This window comes from Bos indicus x Bos taurus, chromosome X (genome assembly GCF_003369695.1).
Source record: "Bos indicus x Bos taurus breed Angus x Brahman F1 hybrid chromosome X, Bos_hybrid_MaternalHap_v2.0, whole genome shotgun sequence".
Classification (NCBI taxonomy): Eukaryota; Metazoa; Chordata; class Mammalia; order Artiodactyla; family Bovidae; genus Bos; species Bos indicus x Bos taurus.
The window spans coordinates 127,777,743-127,796,475 of NC_040105.1; the positions used below are offsets into that span (position 1 = coordinate 127,777,743).

General features: G+C 37.4%; 1 protein-coding gene across 6 annotated transcripts in view; it reads right to left on the reverse strand.

The window, feature by feature from the left end:
* The window catches only part of PHF6 (PHD finger protein 6), a 48,838-nt gene extending 31,077 nt beyond the window's left edge, over positions 1–17,761 (reverse strand). For 2 of the 6 annotated variants that reach the window (XM_027533353.1, XM_027533354.1), the window contains exons 1-3: positions 17,593–17,682; positions 13,508–13,691; positions 13,166–13,267 (exon numbers count right to left, since the gene is read on the reverse strand). In XM_027533353.1, the coding sequence (XP_027389154.1) occupies positions 13,166–13,267; positions 13,508–13,645 (240 nt within the window). In that variant the 5' untranslated portion in view covers positions 13,646–13,691; positions 17,593–17,682. Of the gene's footprint in view, positions 1–13,165; positions 13,268–13,507; positions 13,692–17,592 lie in introns of all 6 variants that reach the window. The other 4 variants (XM_027533356.1, XM_027533355.1, XM_027533358.1 and 1 more) reach the window with 4 other exon arrangements.
* Between the last annotated feature and the right edge of the window lie 972 nt (positions 17,762–18,733).

Here is an 18,733-nt window from a genome sequence, read left to right on the forward strand (position 1 = left end):
CAAGCCCTAAAAATATTCTATGATGTCAAACTGATTGTGAAAACATGCTCATCTATTTTAATTTAATCTGTTACTTACCTTTCACATCATGAATTCAAGCAAATAGATAAAACAGATGCTTTCAACATATTTTAATACAATTTACCTCTGACTTTACTGGATAATTCATATTGTTTAACTAGCTCACGTTTAAATTTAGAAAAAAATTCTTTAAGAAAAGTACATAACGATGACTGTTAGTGGTTTTGATTACCATATCATAGTATACTGTACTATGGTGGTGGTTTAGTTGCTAAGTCAAGTCCAACTCTTGCGACCCCATAGACTGGAGCCTGTCAGGCTCCTCTGTCCATGGGATTCTCCAGGCAAGAATACTGGAGTGGGTTGCCATTTCCTTCTCCAGGGGATCTTCCCTACCAGGAATCAAACCCAGGTCTCCTGCATTGCAGGCAGATTCTTTACCCACTGAGCTACGAGGGAAGCCCATTATGAGTGGACTTTTAATGAGGCTCTCTCCTAAGCTATAAATGCCATGCCAAAATAAATTCACAGGAAGGTAAATCTTAAAAACTGTTCACTTTGTTTCTTGGTAGGGATGCCTCATTGGGAACTGTTCTCATTCCTCTTTACTTGGCCCCTAAGTAATTTTGGTGTACCAAGAGGCTAATGTAAATTCTAATAAAATACCTTCTATTTCTCTAAGCAAGTCAAACACTCAACCTTTCATTCAAGCTATCATTTAAAAAAGACTCCTATATAAGTCAGAAACAGAAACATTCTCAATACAGGTACTTCCCAGAAAACACGAGGGCCAGTGCCCATTATTAATGCTAAAGAAATACACCACTTCCTTAAATAAATACAGAAACTTCAAAGCAATACTGTAAAAAGAAACACTGTGCCAAATTATCAAGCAAGGCAAGTTGTTAAATCCTTTTGGGTGGCTTATAAATTGTTAAGGACATGGAACATTTGTACTCAGCTTATGAGGTTCTATTATTTTAGTAAATTATACTTCTAATTAAAAAAACATAGACTGATTATAGAAATTGCAGAAAACACAAAAGAGCACAAAGAAAATTAAAAAATCATTCATACCAACCAAGTGTAGACACCATTACAGTGTTGCAATGCTTATGTGAAAATATTTTTCTCTGTAATTCTATACATATTAATCACCTGGTTTTTAACTTAATAAATTGAACATTACCACTACTTCATTAAGAGCTGTACTGAAAGTAGCTCATTTCGAAATTACACTGAAAATGGGTTTGCACAGGTACATTTGGAAAATATTGAATGCAATGAGCAAGCAAAAATAAAAGGAGAGGTACTGTTACAAATCCCGTACCAGCTCAGCACTGGCATACATATAGTGAGATGGCCACTTTCAGATACTGCTGGAAATTGGTATACTCTCTGGACAGCAACTTGCCTTATTTATCACAGAGCTTATTAAAAGTGTATATACTCTCTGATCCAGTATTTTTCCTTTTATTAACCTAGTCTACAAAAGAAATCAGACTTAATTTATATGCAATCATATTCACTGAAGAATTATTTAGAATAACTCCAAATGTAAAACCACCTGTGGAAAACAGCCATTGAAAAATGTTTAAATAAGTTATAGTACAACCATATGTAGGAATGTTCTTTACTCTTTTCAAAAACATTTTAATGGCATGGGAAAAGGTTTATGCATAGTATCAAGTGAAAAAACAGGACACAAAGTTAGGTATGCAAATTATGACCCCAATTATGTTTATAGCTTTATTCTTTGAAAATAGGTGAAAGTAAACACAGTGAAATGCTGAGTGAGTATCTCTAATTGGTTTTCTGTCTCATAATTTCCTATATTTTCTGATTTTTCTACAATGGGCAAATTACTTTTGTATATGAAAAATTATTTTAAAACCATTGGGAATACTCCAGCAAATGATTTCAATCCCCATCTCTCAGTTTATTGAGAATGAGAAGGAAACCAAATACCAAAATATATCAAAATGTGTTTTGGTTGGTTATAAATTCAAATCTGCCTAAAGTATAACCAGTTAACTACAGCAACTCAGGACAAATAAATTTTCTGAGTGAGAAAAAGCTTATTCTCATTTTTATTTTGTCAGTTTCTCTCAAGGAAGAAAGGAAAGAGGAAGATATACCAATAAAAATGTTTTCAGAGAGGAAGATTCTTCTCAAGGTTAGGAGTAGGAATTTTTCTTCATTAGAATTTATAGGAAAAAGAAAGAATTTACAAGATTTTATGCAGCATTCATATACCAGCAGATATTTCTGCTTGTAAATACATTCTGGGAAGGTATGAAGAAAATACCAAAATATTATCCAGAGTAAAACTAAATATGAAATGTAAATTTGCTTATATACCTGTGAGTACAGAATGGGAACACTACTGTTATGTTCAAGATATCATTGCTATGTTGCAACCCATATCATTGCTATGCTGAACCCCTGAACGCCTATGGGACTTAAGATAGCATATTCATTTTGGCTCTTACCATTTTACTTCTTTGTATGACTAATTATCTTTGTAAATGTATAGATTTTATCTACTGATTGCTTCTAGACCAAGTTTTTTGAAAGATAAACACTGTGACTACCATGTAGCACTCAATAAACATTTTGATTTTAAACTATGTTACTGAAAATTTTAATATCATATACCATATTTTTTTCTCATTCATGTTTTTAACATCTGCAGACTTGACTACTTATCTTCAAGTATGTCTAAAAAATATTTAAAAGTCTGATTTGAAAAGGTAAAATGGAGAACAATCCAGTTGAAGGGGCAGAGAATGAGCAGAGAGAATGAGGAAGAGATAAAAAGACAATTAAAGACATAAAAATCCCAATTAAAGTTTGGAAACTAGATAGGTGGCTAGTATTCTTTTCTTTAAAAAAAAAATATGGATAATAAAATAGAGAGGACTTCTACTGGAAAAAAAAAACAGTTGAATAATAGGAAAATAACCCCTGCCCTGACACGGCAAGGCACTACTAGCTGGCTGGACCAGAGTGATGTTATCCTGTGTTCCTCTTTACACACACCATTTATTTGCCCTTCAATCAGTTATAGGCTCTACTGGGCCCTCACCAGAAGTGTGTTAACCTGCCATTTAACATCATGCTTGCACTGCAGTCAGAGTGCTCTCAAATGTGGTGAAATGCAAGTTAACCTGATGGGAACACATTTTTCAAGGACAATGGTGGACTTCCTCCTTGAAAAAAGGTCTTTTCCCACATACCAAATACACATATCAAATATTCTGTTGAAGGCCAACTTCCTGTCTTCAGGATAGGTATAATGTCAATTCTCAGCTTATCCTGCCTATACCCTGATTTCAAGTTCTTTAAATAGAGGTGAAAATGTCTTTGTTGTTAATGATTTTTCTTTTACTTTTATCCCTCTATTCAGTTTGCTATCTAGTAGACCTAACAAATTCAACAATTTGTCTTCCAAAATAGAGAGATTAGAAAATAAGACTCAACAGATGTTTGCATAACATGGTATCTTTTTTAAAATTTTTAATAAAAATTACATATATTTAGGATATACAGCATGTTTTAATGTACATATACATAGTGAAATAATTACTATAGTTGAGCTAATTAACATACCCCTCTCTCCAATATAGTTGCCATTTTTTGGTGCATTGGTATAAGCCCCTGAAGTCTACTGTCAGCAAATTTCCAGGATACCACAGAGTATCATTAACTATGGTCATCATGTTGTACAACAGATCTCTAGACTTATTCATCCTACATTAAGTGCAACTTTGTACCTTTTGACAAACATCTCCCATTTCCCCGACTCCTCCTGCCCCTGATAACCAGGGTTCTACTCTCTGGGAAGCTATACTATATTAATATTCAGTTGGGCCAGACAAGCAGAGTCTCAAGGAGCTAATCCACAAACAAAAGAGGAACGAAGTCATGCATGAGAGTAGATGAACAGATCTGAAAGGACTATGACTTAGCTAAAGTCCTGCAGGAGCCCAAGGTTGGAACTTATCTGCTCCTCAGTCAGCTGATCAAGGCCAGGACTGAAATTCACTCTACAGAAGGAAGAAGTCTTAAGTAATAAAAAGACAAATACTGCTTTGTTAGTAGCTATGGGGGAAACACAGGGAAAAACTCAAGACCACAGACAGAGACAAGGTAAAACAAATGAGATGCCAACTTCTAGGACAGGTAGAAAGAAAAGGCTCTTGAAGACAAGTTCTAAGACTTAGTTTGCCCCGCTCAATTGCTGTGTATCTACTATGTATGTCAGTAACTGACCACAAGTGTATAGGTATAAATTCTCATAGCCAAGTAGTTACTAATCTCAAGACACTTGTTCCAAGAAAACTGCTACAAATGTACAGAGAATGCAACAGATTTCCAAAAAAAAAGTCTGTAGAGAAAAAAATACCAGAAGCACTTGGAGTTGGGACTAGGGTACCTAAGATATTTTCACAGGAGAGATGAGACAAAAATTAAGTGAGAGCAGTTTACCTTACACTAGTGTTTGTCACTTTGTATTTTTTTTAATAACAGAAAACATTACCTCTAGTTATTAATAATAAAATAATTAGGTCTAAATGGAAAGCTAGAAAGCAAAACTGAACTCTTAAAGTTGTCTAAGTCATTTTAAAAATAACTTGATAGATTAGGACCTTAAATTCTCCAAGTGCTTCTAAAAAACAGGGCCACTGAAAAGTACTTTACTAGAGTGACAGACTAAATCTAAGCAGTTACTGAATAAATAATTTCAGAAGTCTTTTAGAAATCAGAGGGCAAGGAACTAATAATAAGTAAGCCTAACAAGCTCTTACTTAACCTAGTCTCCTGACCTTGCTCTCAATATCACATACTCCAACTCCATCCAACTTTATGAATCATCATTATTCTTACGATTGAAACTGCCCACTCTGGCCAGGCACCATAGTAACCATTTGCATGAGTTGTTTTATGACAGGAGATCCTGATAAGGAATACAGAACTAATAAGCCACCACCAACCAGAAGAGTTCAGGAAAGGTCGAAAGGAGACACCGCGTGTCCGTCCACTTCCCAGAACTCCTCTCACTAGCGTCCATCTTGACTGAACAATGCGTGCGCCACCAGGAAAGACTCTGAATTAGAATGATTGGCCAAAGACCACTCGGAAACTAATCCCATCACCATAAAACCCGAGACTGCGAGCCACACAGCAGAGCAGTTCTCCTGGGTTCCCTTACCCTACTGCTCTCCACCCGGGTGCCCTTTCCCAATAAAATCTCTTGCTTTGTCAGCACATGTGTCTCCTCGGACAATTCATTTCCGAGTGTTAGACAAGAGCCCAGTTTCAGGCCCTGGAAGGGGTCCCCCATCCTGCAACATTATGAGGAATATAAATTCTCTTATTGGAGCTTTTGAAATTTGTTTTACTTATCTGAAAGATTCAGATTCAGAGTTTTTCGGAGCTCAGATCTCTATGTTTAAGCTCTAAGATGTAGGTCTTACAGGCTGAGGGTACTCTAAAGTGCCATACTGCTTGCTATACTTAATCTGTGAACACCAAAAATCCATGCTCAAATAAGTACCAAGACATCCCCCCCAAATCAGACATAGATTATTTTATATTATTGGTTAGGTTATCTTCCATTACCACAAGTAATTACATAATGACATAAATTTACAGTATTCTCAACTGCAAAGAAGTATTAAATGAAGGCAAAGGAGAAAAAAATTTGAATTTTTAAAATATTAATTTGTTCAGTAATAGCCAAAGACCTGATTTTCTCCACCATTAGACTTGAAGTTTCTCTTTGGCCTCACATTTATTCTCTTTAGTCACCTCCAAAGTAAAACAAAGTTATTTTTCTTTTTATAAATGACAGGTAAAATATCTGTGCACATTTAATCTGCATGCCATCATCCGAACTTTGAAAACAATTCACAGCTCTGTGAATACCTTCATGCTGCATGTACACTTAGTTACACAGGTGACGATGAAGCCAGGGAAATCTTCCGGAAAAAACTTACCTGTTTTCCCCCCAAAATACTCTAAGGCAAGCCCAATTCGGCCCATCTCCTGTCTTCACAAAGAAAGTTTTACTGGAACACAATCACACTCCCTTCTTTGGGTACTGTCTATAACTGCAACTGCAACAATATGGCTAGCAAAACCTTAAATATTAATTATCTAATCCTTTATACAAAGTGCGCCAACCCCTGTCCTAAGGCAATGATCCATAACTGAGTGCTCATCAAAAATCATTTGGGAACCTTTTTAAACCCACTCACCCTCCTTTCTGATTGCTGGTTAAGTATCCCTGATCTAAGGATTTAGTAGCACTATTAAGTCCGTGGGCATTTTGTGCTTCTTTGTATATAGTAAGCAGTGGTAACATTCTATACACTTTGGGTGCTTCATTTTACCCTTAATGAATGCCAAATAAGCCACATACTCTAAATAGCACTGGAGGTGATATACGTATAATTATGGCTGATTTGCATTGTTGTATGGCAGAAACCAACACAACATTGTAAAGCAATTTTCTTCCAATTAAAAAATAAATTTAAAACATAGCACTGGCATTTACTACTCTGTACTTGTTAAAAAGTACTTCCTCCTCCTTGAAACTGTTCCCTCTTTGAGTTCTACAGTATCATTTTCCCAGTGGAACACACTTTAAATGTCACTCTCTCTGAAGTCTTCTGATTTCTCAGGTAAAATTAATTATGGTCCTCTCTCCAAGATCTCCTGTGGCATTCTTTACATTCTAGGCTAAAGTACATGTATTCATGATCGCATACAAAGTGCCTAACATTGTGCTTGGTACAAAGTAGGTGCTTAATTAAGTATCTGATAAATGGACAGACAGATGATTTCTAGACTCTGGATAGAGGCTTTGAATACAATGCCTAAGGAAAACAACAAAAATTTAACACCCTACTGGGAGAGTGAAGGTTGAAGAAACATGGAAACGCCCTTGTTTGAGGCATACACAGCTCTTCACCATCCTGAACAAATAAGCAACCCGATCTTTCCTTCTAGATTTCTCTCATTCCTCTTCAAACAGCTAGAATTGCAAACAACACTAAAACACTGATTAACCAAAACAGAGGAATTTTATGCCTATACTCTTATCTCCATGGGCAATTTACACCTAGCCCATTATTAAAGCTTCACACTATTGTCCCATTGAAGCCCTTCCCTCCTTCAAATTCAGCCAATTAAGGAGTGCCCACTTAATAGAGTACAATTGAGCACAAATGAGATGTCAAGCACCGTGCTAAGTGTTTTCCATGCATTCCCCAGCCCCCACCCCCACTTAATCCTATGCTGGGCAAAAAGAATAGTCTTTGCTCTCCCAGAGCTCACAACACAGTGGAGAAGAAAGGCTTGCGCACGTGTAACAAATACAATGCAGGGTGTCAAACCCTGTGTCAAAGATGAAGGTCGAGTTGGACTCAAAAACCAGAGTTCTGAGAGGCAGCTAGGAGATGAATAACGTCAGTACATGCACAGCAGTGGGGGACAAGTGGAGGATATTCAGGAAACAGCTAGAATGAGATAGGGGATGAGATAAACAATGGAAATGGTGGGTTAAGTTATGCATTCTGAAGGGTAGATATTCTATAGGCAGAAAGGAATCAGTAAAGGTTTGGAGTCAGGGAGTGAGTGGTATTAGGTTATAAAGGTAGAGATCAAGTAATTACCAGCACTATGCTGGAAGGATGGAAAGAGGAAGACTGGATATAGGGTCGCAATAAGAAAGAATGCTGAGACATCCCAGAAATAGAATCGATGTGAGTAATATGGAAGGAAGGTATAAAGGATTCAGAAAGAGAATCGGGTTTCAGGGCAGGGAGATGATGAACAGTGGAATAGACAGGTTGAGTTTAAGATGCCTGCAGGACATCCAGGTACAGCAGACAAGTATGCTGCCGTTATTGTATTTCACTTTCCACAATGTATATCACTTGTCTCCTGAAAAATCCTGCTTTGCCCTTCCCTTCCCTTCTTACCTGACTTGAAATCCTGTCTAACGTTTACAGACCCTGAAATCATCCCACCTTTCTCAATTCTAATCTATTACTGCCAGTCTCAGTGGCCCATTCTCATATAGTTAACCTATTTCATGGACTCATACTTTTTTTCCCTTTTAAATCTTACCATCTCTGGGATATAGTCTTAGCTACTTAAATTGGCATGACTCCTCCCACACAAAATAAAAAGGTGTATCTATAAATTGTCATACTGCAGATTCATATATGCAGATCATATCTAGATTATGATCTCTCAAAACCAGATATCCTGTTTCGCTGGGGTGCCAAGCACTCAACTGGTAGTGAGTAAACAACAAAGTCAATATGTAGAATTATAGAATTGGTCTTTTTATTTTCAGAGGCTACTAAAAATATCTTGCAAGTAGCAGAGACTCAGAATATTCTTAGATAGTATGTAGGTAGGATTTTTGTTCTAAAAACTAACAATGCTATTAACAGACTATATTAATAGCAGCCTGATAATGTCCCAAATTCAGTATTATTTCCATCTTTATTAGAAAACTATTAAGCTTTAATTGTAAAATGTGATTTGGGGTTAGGGAGCTTAAAAACAGTCTAGTATAGCCTAGTGATTAAGAGTTCTGGCTTTGGAGTTAACTGGCCCTGGATTCAAATTCTAGCTCTGCCACTTACCAGCTATATGATCACAGTCAGGTTACTTCTCTGAGCCTCAGGTTCCTAATCTGTAAAGTGAGACTAAATACCTTCCTATCTCACAATATGACTGTGAGGATTAAAAAGGATCATGTATTTAAAGTACTTAGCCCAGTCCCTAGCACATACTAAATGTTCAATAAATGTTAGCTATCTCTGCTACTGAAGAAGAAAACAGGAAAAAATGTTCAGAGGATTTCTCAAGACGTGAGAAAAATTTAGTTTAAAAAGGAGAAAGTTTAGGAATGATCTGAGGATAGTTATCAAGTATATGAAGGACTTTTCATTCTTAACACAGGAAAAAAAATACTTCCCTTAATGGAAAGAGACAGACCTAGAATAAATGACTCTAAATTAAATGAGATATTTGATTTATATAGAAGGACGAATTTCTCAACTGTGAAGAGTGTTATATAATACTGGTCCTGTTTCAGCTTGCTTGGGTAGAATCACAATTTCTTAATATATTTAAATATAAGATAGACAAAAAAAAAATCTGTTATATGGCTTGTAGGTAATCTTGCCTAAGGGGAAGGAAAGTGAAATGGCTTCTTAACCCCTTTCGGTCTTAAGAGTTCTTGATACATTTGACACAGGTACCAATTAAAACAGTTCATTATTTGATGTAGATATTTTTTTGGGGGGAGATGGATTTTGGTTCCCTGACCAGGGCTCGAACCTGGGCCCAGCAGTGAAAGCGAGTTCTGATCACTGGGCTACCAGGGAATTCCCGCATAGATACTCTTAACGATCTCAACACCTAGCTCCATTCATCAAGAGTATGTTCTTCAATATTCCTCCCAAGTGTCTCCTTAAACAAAACGAAAACAGCAACAATAACTCATAATTTTACTTGGAAATTTGCATTTCTTGGCTAGATAGCTGGAGAATAAGAGTAAATGGTACAGATGTTGTATCTCCACATATGGATTCAACAGGAACTAGAAACCATTCTGGAAAAAACAATTTGTCTTAATTGCAAAAAGACTTTCAAATTATAAAAACCTTATATGCTGGCAAATGTCTTGATGTAAAAGAGATAAACATGTTCATGCAGAATGGCTTTTCTCTCCAATTCTTATGGCTGACGTGATAATCTTGGAAAGTGGACTATGGCAGCAAGAACACAGAAACTAGCCACCTGTACCCTTCTTTTTTGTGGCTTCCCATCCTTTCAAGACTCTGACGCACCTGGCCACCTATATATTCACACCTTACATCCAAGCCTCTTCTCTTCATGGTTTTCTTTGGGGCAAGCATGAGATACAGACTGGAACCTGCCTTAAAAGGACCTATGGACCAGCACTCTTGCCTTTCATTACTTTCAATGGATATTGACCCACTTCTCACCTAGGAATCTAGATGAAAAAGAGCCAGGGCAAACAGACTCACAAGATAAAACGCCTTAAAAAGTGAATTGTGCTTAGTTGCTCAGTTGTGTCCAACTCTTCGTGATCCCATGGACTGTAGTCCACCAGACTCCTCTGTCCATAGGAATTCTCCAATCAAGAATACTGGAGTGGGTTGCCATGCCTTCCTCCAGGGGATTCTGCCATATGGCAGGTGGATTCTTTACCATATGAGCCACCAGGGAAGCCCAAAAAGTCAATTAGGGAAGCTGATTATCTAGTTTTCACACAGTTTACCTACTTACATGAAACTCTTCACTTTTTGTCTTTCTTTCTGATTTATGCCCTTTTAATTGCTTAGATAAATCTACACAGGGAAAAGTAAAGAAGAAAACCAAAACCTGGAATTTTGGTTACTCAGTAATATTTCATGTAAAAATGATATAATGGAAGGGCCAAAACTAAGGGTAAAAAGGAGACTTAAAAATTATTTCAAAATTTAACATATAAATGCTACTCTAGTCCTAGGCCCTATGTAAATTATGCAAACCTGGCTCAAAAGTTCTCTCCTTCTGCCACTATTACTCAAGGCTGGATGCCCACAGCCTCAAAATTTAGGCTGCAGAACACCTTTCCTAAGGAACTTCCCTGGCAGTCCAATGGCTAAGACTCTGCTATATCACTGCCAAGGGAGCGGGTTCAATCCCTGGTTGGGGAGTGTCAAAAAAGAAAAGAAAAAAAAAAAAAAACCTTCCCTAAGGTAAAACTCTTTACATCTTCTCTAGCATGTTTTAGTTATGCAACATCACTGTATAGCAAGCAGTGATACAGCATTATCCATTTATACTGCTGGTAAAAATACAAATAAGATAATGACTTGTCTAAAGTTACATAATGTATCAGTGGCAGCTATTAGCAAAACAGGCCTCATGAATTCTCAACCCAGTAGGCTTTTCATTAGCCTACAATGTTAGCAGGGTCTTATTATTACTTATGAACAATAACTACAACAGGGCTGCCATTTTTAAAATCTTAACTATGTGCAGGCACCATGCTAGGTCCTCTACAGTTTCTTTTTAATTCTCACAATATCCCTGGGAGGCAGGGACTGTCGTTATATCCTTTAGGCAGGTGAAGAAAACACGGCTTAGAGAAGTAAAGAACTTGTGCAGAGTCACCCAGCTAGTCGGTAAGAGAGCTGGGATTCAAATCCCCGTCTGTTACTACAGCTTGTGGTCTTAACCTCCAGTACTGTTCTACTCCCTAGATCAAGGAATAAGCTTAGTTATGTATAACTCAGTAGGGCAAAAAAATTAACTCCCTACATCTTGCCATTAAAAATTAATCAAGACAATTTATAATAGTGAAATCTGTACAAAGTTCTGATGCTGTCTGCACAAAGGGGAAATTTTACCTAATTTAAGTAAATTAAATCTCCACTGAATTTAGCAATACTGATAGATGTATGTTGCTGCTTCTTATAAAAATAGGCATCGCATTTGTTAGTAACACAGTAACCTCAGGGACCAAAACTGCTCCCGTTCTGACTAGAGCAGCCGCATAGAATAACAACAATGCTAACAAGTCAGGGTGTAGACACGTTTTCCATGAATATTCATCAAGCCAAGGAAAAAACAATGGGTGATAAGGGTTACAGTACTACTAGTTTCGAGTTAGTAGTATTCTGTCTTTGTATCCAAATTGGTTTTTAAGGACTAGGAAATAAAAACATACTGCTCTGGTTCTCAAAACTCAGCAAGCACAGTAACATAAAGAAATCTAAAACCACCAAATGAAAAAAAGATCACATTTTTTTTTTTAATGGAGCATTCTAGTGTTATCTGCAGTTTTGGGGCTGGGAAAGATAAACGTTGTCATGGTTAAGGTCTCACTGCAACAACAACAAAAATGTCTGGCCTCTGAATTCCCAGTTCTGCCTATAGTGACTCTAGAGTTTAAGACTATGCGAAGGGTTGACTCATTGGAAAAGACTCTGATGCTGGGAGAGATTGGGGGCAGGAGGAGAAGGAGACGACAGAGGATGAGATGGCTGGATGCCATCACTGACTTGATGGACCTGAGTCTCAGTGAACTCCGGGAGTTGGTGATGAACAGGGAGGCCTGGCGTGCTGCGATTCATGGGGTCGCAAAGAGTCGGACACAACTGAGCGACTGATCTGATCTGATCTGATCCTAAAAACAAATCTCAAATGTTCTCTTTGAACTTCTTCATACTGCTTTTATTTTTAAACTATAGAAAACTGACTACTTTTCAAAATAGATTATTCCCGATATCAAAATGAGAGCCCTCCTTCCCATCAAGATTCTTTATGAGTATGAGATTACTCAGTGTCTAAGGACATAGATATATGTTCTGCCAAACCCATCTTTAAAATAAACACTTGATAGTGATTCAATAAAGAGCTCAGAAGAGAAAAATAACCAAAGAAGAAGAAATTATTTCAATGTAAACTATAATGTATCAAATACCACTTGAGACAATACTACTTTTCCACCAGAACAATACAGTATCTTGCCAAACTGGTTACTTGGTAGCGAAGACAACTGCAGGAACATTACACTGGTGAAGTTTCAGAAAAACTGTAAAATTCACCAAAAGTTATCCAAAGTCATAAATACTGTGTTGTATAACTGAATCACAGTAAAATATGCTGTTCAGACACTGGTAACATTTTCTTGTTGAAAGGGTTCTGTCATCTTCATTTGTAATGATCACAATTACTTTATCATGGAAAGTAAAAACATTTCAGAATTTTAATTTTAAAAATAAGCTTGAATGATGACTTTAACATAAAACATTCAAATTAAGCAAACTGCTTGTTTCTAAGTCAACACAGCTCGCAAAAAGATTTTAATACTTTTGGGGGAAAAAAAAGATAAATATACATATTGATTTACTCCTTTTTTGTTCATTGGCAGACAAATTAAAACTAGCCTTGCAGTTTGCTGATTTGGGGGGAAAAATAAGACTGCAATTTAAAAAAAATTACACTCAGTTAATAAGGCAATACACTTTAAAATAAGCAATTTCCTCCTTAATGAGCTTAAAATAAGTTTTATTCTCAAGAGGCAGAAATAGCAACTTACCAGCTTCGTGCCTCTTTTAATTTCCTTTTGGACATCTTCAATAGAAAATCCACCAAGACTTTCGTTATCAGAGTGTGATGAAACCAAAGCAGATGAGAACAGCTATAAATTACATTTAAAAGAAATTAAGGTTCATATAAAAAGAAATTACAGTGAAACGTAATTTATAGTGAATAAGATGCTAAATTTAAAAGGAAATAGTAAAGTAAAAATGACACAACATTAGTGAGGAACCATTTAGCCGTTTAACTGGTTTTGTTGTTGTTCTGTTTAGTATTCAGGAATATTCATTGTTAAGATTCTCCCGGTTTCAGGTCTCCTGGTTGCCGCGAGCATACTTACCATACACTTATGGTGTGCTGCCACCTTCTGGTTTTCAGATATTAGTAACTGTCCACATTCCTTGTCTCTATTTGACTTACAAAAGCCACATTTGCGCTGTCTTGTAGGCCCTTTTTTCTGTTCAACAGAGCTTGACATGATTTTTAAATTGCCTTTAGAATGCCACTTTATGCCTCAAGAAAAGCTACAGAGGATAAGAAGGGCAACAAAATGGTTAATTTGTTTTAAAAATCAATTTATACATTCATGTAAATTGTTTCATATTTGACCTAGGTTTTAATATGTGTAATTAAAAATAGCTACTTAGTATAGACAAATGAACATTGAAACCTCTGTAATTTTAAAAAGTGTACTATCTATGCATAAAGATAAATTAATGAAGTAACTGGGAAAAATCAAACTGCTCTCAATTAAGGGACATGTGAAATAATTAGAACTACTTCTGCATGGATAAATAAAACATGAACAATGTGTGAAATTAAAATAGTCATCTGCTGACATAATTAATGAAAAATATTTTTCATGTATACCGGGGTGCCCCTTCAAGGAGACAAAGAATTATATATCTAAGAGCAGAGCAAAAACCATTGAGAACTACACAATATCCAGAGTGAACAGAACTCTTTAATTGCACAATTCTGTAAAGTTCACATATTGATAATCCAACAAATGAGAAATAAATTTTATATAACCATGACTTTGGAACACTTATTTTTAAAATTTGAGTTCTTTTCAAGTTTAAAAAAATCATTTATACATCTTTATTAGTTTTTGCTACTGTATTCCTTTTGCAAGTAAAGGAAAACTTAAGTTTTACCGCAGTCTATTAAAAAACACAGACTTTAAGAACCAATCATTTATAAAAACAACTATGTTATCTGACTCTGAGATTTACTCCAAAAGTCTGCTTATTAAAGTTACAAACTGACAGTGGTGTTCTATATGCAGTAACTTTCATACTTAAATTAGTAATACTGTATAAAGGGTGGGAAATTTTTCTGAATGAGCCTTCAATTTAGTCAAAATTATAATTATAGGTAGTATAGTCAAACAAAAAAAGGGAAGAAAAGTTCTAACATGGAAGGTTTCAGATTTAGATCATCAGTCTCAACATGGATTCTTCAGAAGAACAAAAACAAATGTAAAATCAGTTACTTGAATTGTGCCGTTTTCCCAAATCAAAAGAACTAAGTAGCTCAGGACCTAGGTTACCATAACACACATTTCAACCAATAAAATCTCAATTTTTTATCTTAAAACTGACTAAATTCTTTCCATTCTTTCATATATTTGGACCTTTTCATAAAATGCTGAAAACATGGACTCACTAACACTACACAGTGTCTTTCTGAGGAGCGCTTGTTCACCAACAGAGCGGCAGCAGCTGGATGCCAGCAAGGTGGTAGCTGCAAACCATGCAGTGCTTCACAATATAAAAACACAAATACTGAAAAGTGAACATAAAGTCACAAAGAAACAGGTCTTCTCATCAATTTTTATCTAGGATTTTCGGTGTAACGAAACTTCACAGGCCTTGACAGTCTCTACATTGATGGGTTTAACAAACTCTTAACGCTATCAACAATTTTAAATACCTCCCCCTTTCAAATGGCATCGGATACTTTACAACAGTACTGTATTCACAGCACTGGCTATAAACTGTGAAACTGATTGAAAACAGGCAGCAAATACTTTTAGGATTAAAGAAAAAAAAAAGAACATAACAGAGAAACAAAAGAAACAAAAGGGGAAGTGTGTTTGCATTTGCTCAGGCAAATATGTGTTCAGTTGCTTTATCAAGAATATAGCTGCCAACATCTTTAGAATTAAACATGCAAAACACCAAAATTCATAAATAGCACCAGAATTTGCTACTTGGAGTTCTAAATTAGCTTTCTTTACTACTGTGCAATGAACAGTAAACACTCTGAAAGCACTGTAATGTATTCAGCATTTTTTCCGGTCATCCTTGGCCAGTTGAAAGGATGGCACCACTACAAATCCAATCTATACAGACATCTTAATGTGTAATTTCTGTACAACCCCAGCATAAGCTATAAAATCAGCTTAAGATAAATTCCTAGATTAGAAAATTCTTTATTCTTAAAATTAATTCTGAAAATGGTGTCCCTAAAATCTACCCATATTGAATTCTACCTCTTTCCGTTTATAAACAGATAAATGTCTCATCCTAATTTTGATATCTACTTTACTAGATATCAAAGACCCCAAAATCTAAAAGAGAAAAAAAAGTACACTTTATTTTGCATTCAAAAATATTCTAGTGTATCTTTTCTATAATCAGTTTAAATATAATTTGTTAAGTGAACAGAAACGCACACAAAAGTGCACCAAACCAATTAAAAACTTTCCCCAACGTGCAATGACTAAATGGATTTTTCCACTAAAATTCAAATAATGCATCTGTGCATATCTTGCTAATTTTTTTAACAACCTCCTTGTAAAACATGAAGTGGAGAACATCATGGAAACAATGACTCCTAGCAAAAAATGTCTTTATCATAAAAATATAGATTTTTATCTAATACTGTCACATTTGTGGTTTCTACTTAAGGAGAAAAAGGGCATTCCAAGGACCAATATTAAGTTCATAATGATCCATACAATACATGGCATTTTAGTTCTAGTCTAAAAGGTTTTTCCGGGCATGCAGAGATCAAACTTTGATGCTTTCGCCCAACAATGAGACCTTTTCCTTAAAAGAAATACAGCATTATGAATAATGTTATAAAGCACAAATAAATAGGCAAAGATGCCTGAGAAACATTGTCTGAAAAAATAGAAAAGCCTGTTTAGTTAGGCTGAAGCAATCAGTGCATTTCTGATTTTCCAAGATGCTGTAAAGCACCAAGCTGGCAATAACCTGAAACATCAAGGAGAGCCTTCAAGAACCAACTCGAGAGCTCATTCAATGTCTGGTATCTGAAAGACCATTTTCATAGAAAAACAAAACAAAAACTGCAGTTCCGGAAGATCAAACAATTCCACACGCAAGCAAGTTGAAATATACAGATCAAATATATATATAAACATGATCCAAGAAGCAGTATTTCTATCAGTTACACTGGAGAGAAATTAACGAGTAAGAGACGAACCGGAAGGGCACCTGAATTTGGTTGCACGATATTGTTACATGCTTCGCACTGTTTTTGCGGTTATTCAAAAGGAAACTGAAGGAATTTTCCAGTTGTTTCAAACCCAAGGGTAGAGAAAGAATTTGAACTGTATGAAGAAGACCTGATATTACGTAGTAAGCCGATGAAAAGAAAAAGCATTTGAAAAATAAAGGATTTTTCAACTTCCACGCAGAATATCGAAACGAAGAAATTTCAAAAGAATGCCGAGCTGCTCGTCCATATAATAAAGGATGGTACACAGAACGTACCGGATCCTCTCCGTTATTTATTCCTCAGTACAAACTAGACTCCAAGATCTCCCTCTAATCAAGCGCTAGATAAACTCGCAAAACTATCTTCCACTAAAATACTTTAGCAGGTTCCTTTCGGTCGTGAAGTCAGGGTCCCCTAATTGTCCTTTTCCAATCCTCCTGGATCCAGGAAAAGATCACCCTACCACTTTCTTGAACCCTCCTCCCCCCAGGAGTTCGCCCTCTAATAGTCTTCGTTTCGTATCTCAGTTTCACCCCCAATTCCCCCCACCCCGGAGTTTTTCCTCATTCCGAAAGGCTAACCTTCTTGTCATCCTAACAATTTTTCCTCTCACTCTTCCCAAACTGCGAGTCCCCCTCCTCCCCAAATATGTCCTAAGCGATGGGAAAGACTAAAAATTCCCTGTATTTTGTCCTCCTTAAATGTCGCGCCCCCTCCCCCGAAGTCTAGGCTTAAGCCTAACGTCTCCCTCCGCTCCTCCGAAGCACTTTTCTCAGCAGCCTCTTTGCCAAGCGCCTTCAATGAGTGGCGCTTCTGGGGTCCCTGACAATAAAGCGAGACCACCAAGAGTCCCCCTTAACAACGGGCAGGGGCGGCGGCCTGGCCACCGCCATCCTCCTTGTCTTTCCCCGCTGGGCAGAGAATGGGGGGCCCCAGGGTACCGTGGGGACTCACCGGCGGGGCCCAGAGGCGAAGGGAAGGGGAGAAGCGCCAATAAGGGGAAAGAGAAAGAAGTCGATCTCGGTTCTCCGGCAGCGCCTGGGAGCGGGGCTCTGTCGCCGGAGGTTGTTTCCTTTCATTCGAGGAGAGACGGGCTCGCGGAGCGCCCTTACGTCGCCCCCCTCGCACGCAACGACACACTGAGCGTTAATACGTCTCGAGCGCGCCGCGGGCCCTGATTGGCCGCAGAGGGGACAGCTGAAGCCGCCCAGCCAGGACGCATGTGTAGAAGCCACCCCCAGGATGGATCCAGGCAGCAGGCCCCACCTCCTGCTCGCGCGCGTACCTTCTATTCTCCGGTCCACCGCTTAGCCAAGTGTTTGGGGGCAGAATCCTAGGAGATGAAGAAAGAGATTTAAAGATATCGCTGTGGGTTGGGCGGAGAAGGGACTGGGCTGGGACTAGAAACCGTTGACCAGGGGCCCTGGGTAACCAGTTTTCAACAGTGATTCAAGTGGGTAGGCCTTATCCCTTGCACTTGTTCACTGAGGCCTTTTCACATCCATTATTTCATTGTACTCTCGTGGCATCTCTTTCAGGTCCTCCATTCTCTCATTTTACTGCCAGGAAAAACTGAGAACCTGGTAGTGGAGTCAGTCTGCCTGGATTTCAGTCTGTGGGCCAATCATGTTTCACCTCTGTGCCTTAAATTTGTGTGTATCTTTAAAATGGGGATAAAAATAGTAGCTCACGGGTTTATTGTGAGGTAGAAATAAGATAATGCCAGTAAACCGTGTATTAGGGCCCCTGACGTATACCAGGCCCTGTGTAAGTTATGAGATTTTCACAATCCGAAAAGATAAGTGATTTTCTTCATAATTCGCACAGGTAAACCCAACACCTAAACTGAGCACTTTTCCCCTTTAATGAATGACGCCAGACTGCGTGGGTTTGAAACTCAGCTCCCCCCACTTCTAGTTCAATGACCTTGAGCACATTGTATTACCTCTGTCCCTCAGTTTCGAGACATCGAAAATGGAGATCACAGTGGTATCTATCTCGTAGGGTAGTTAAGAGAAATGGATTGAGATGTGTAAATCACATAGAATGATGCTTGCACACATAGTATGCCATGCTGCTGCTGCTGCTAAGTCGC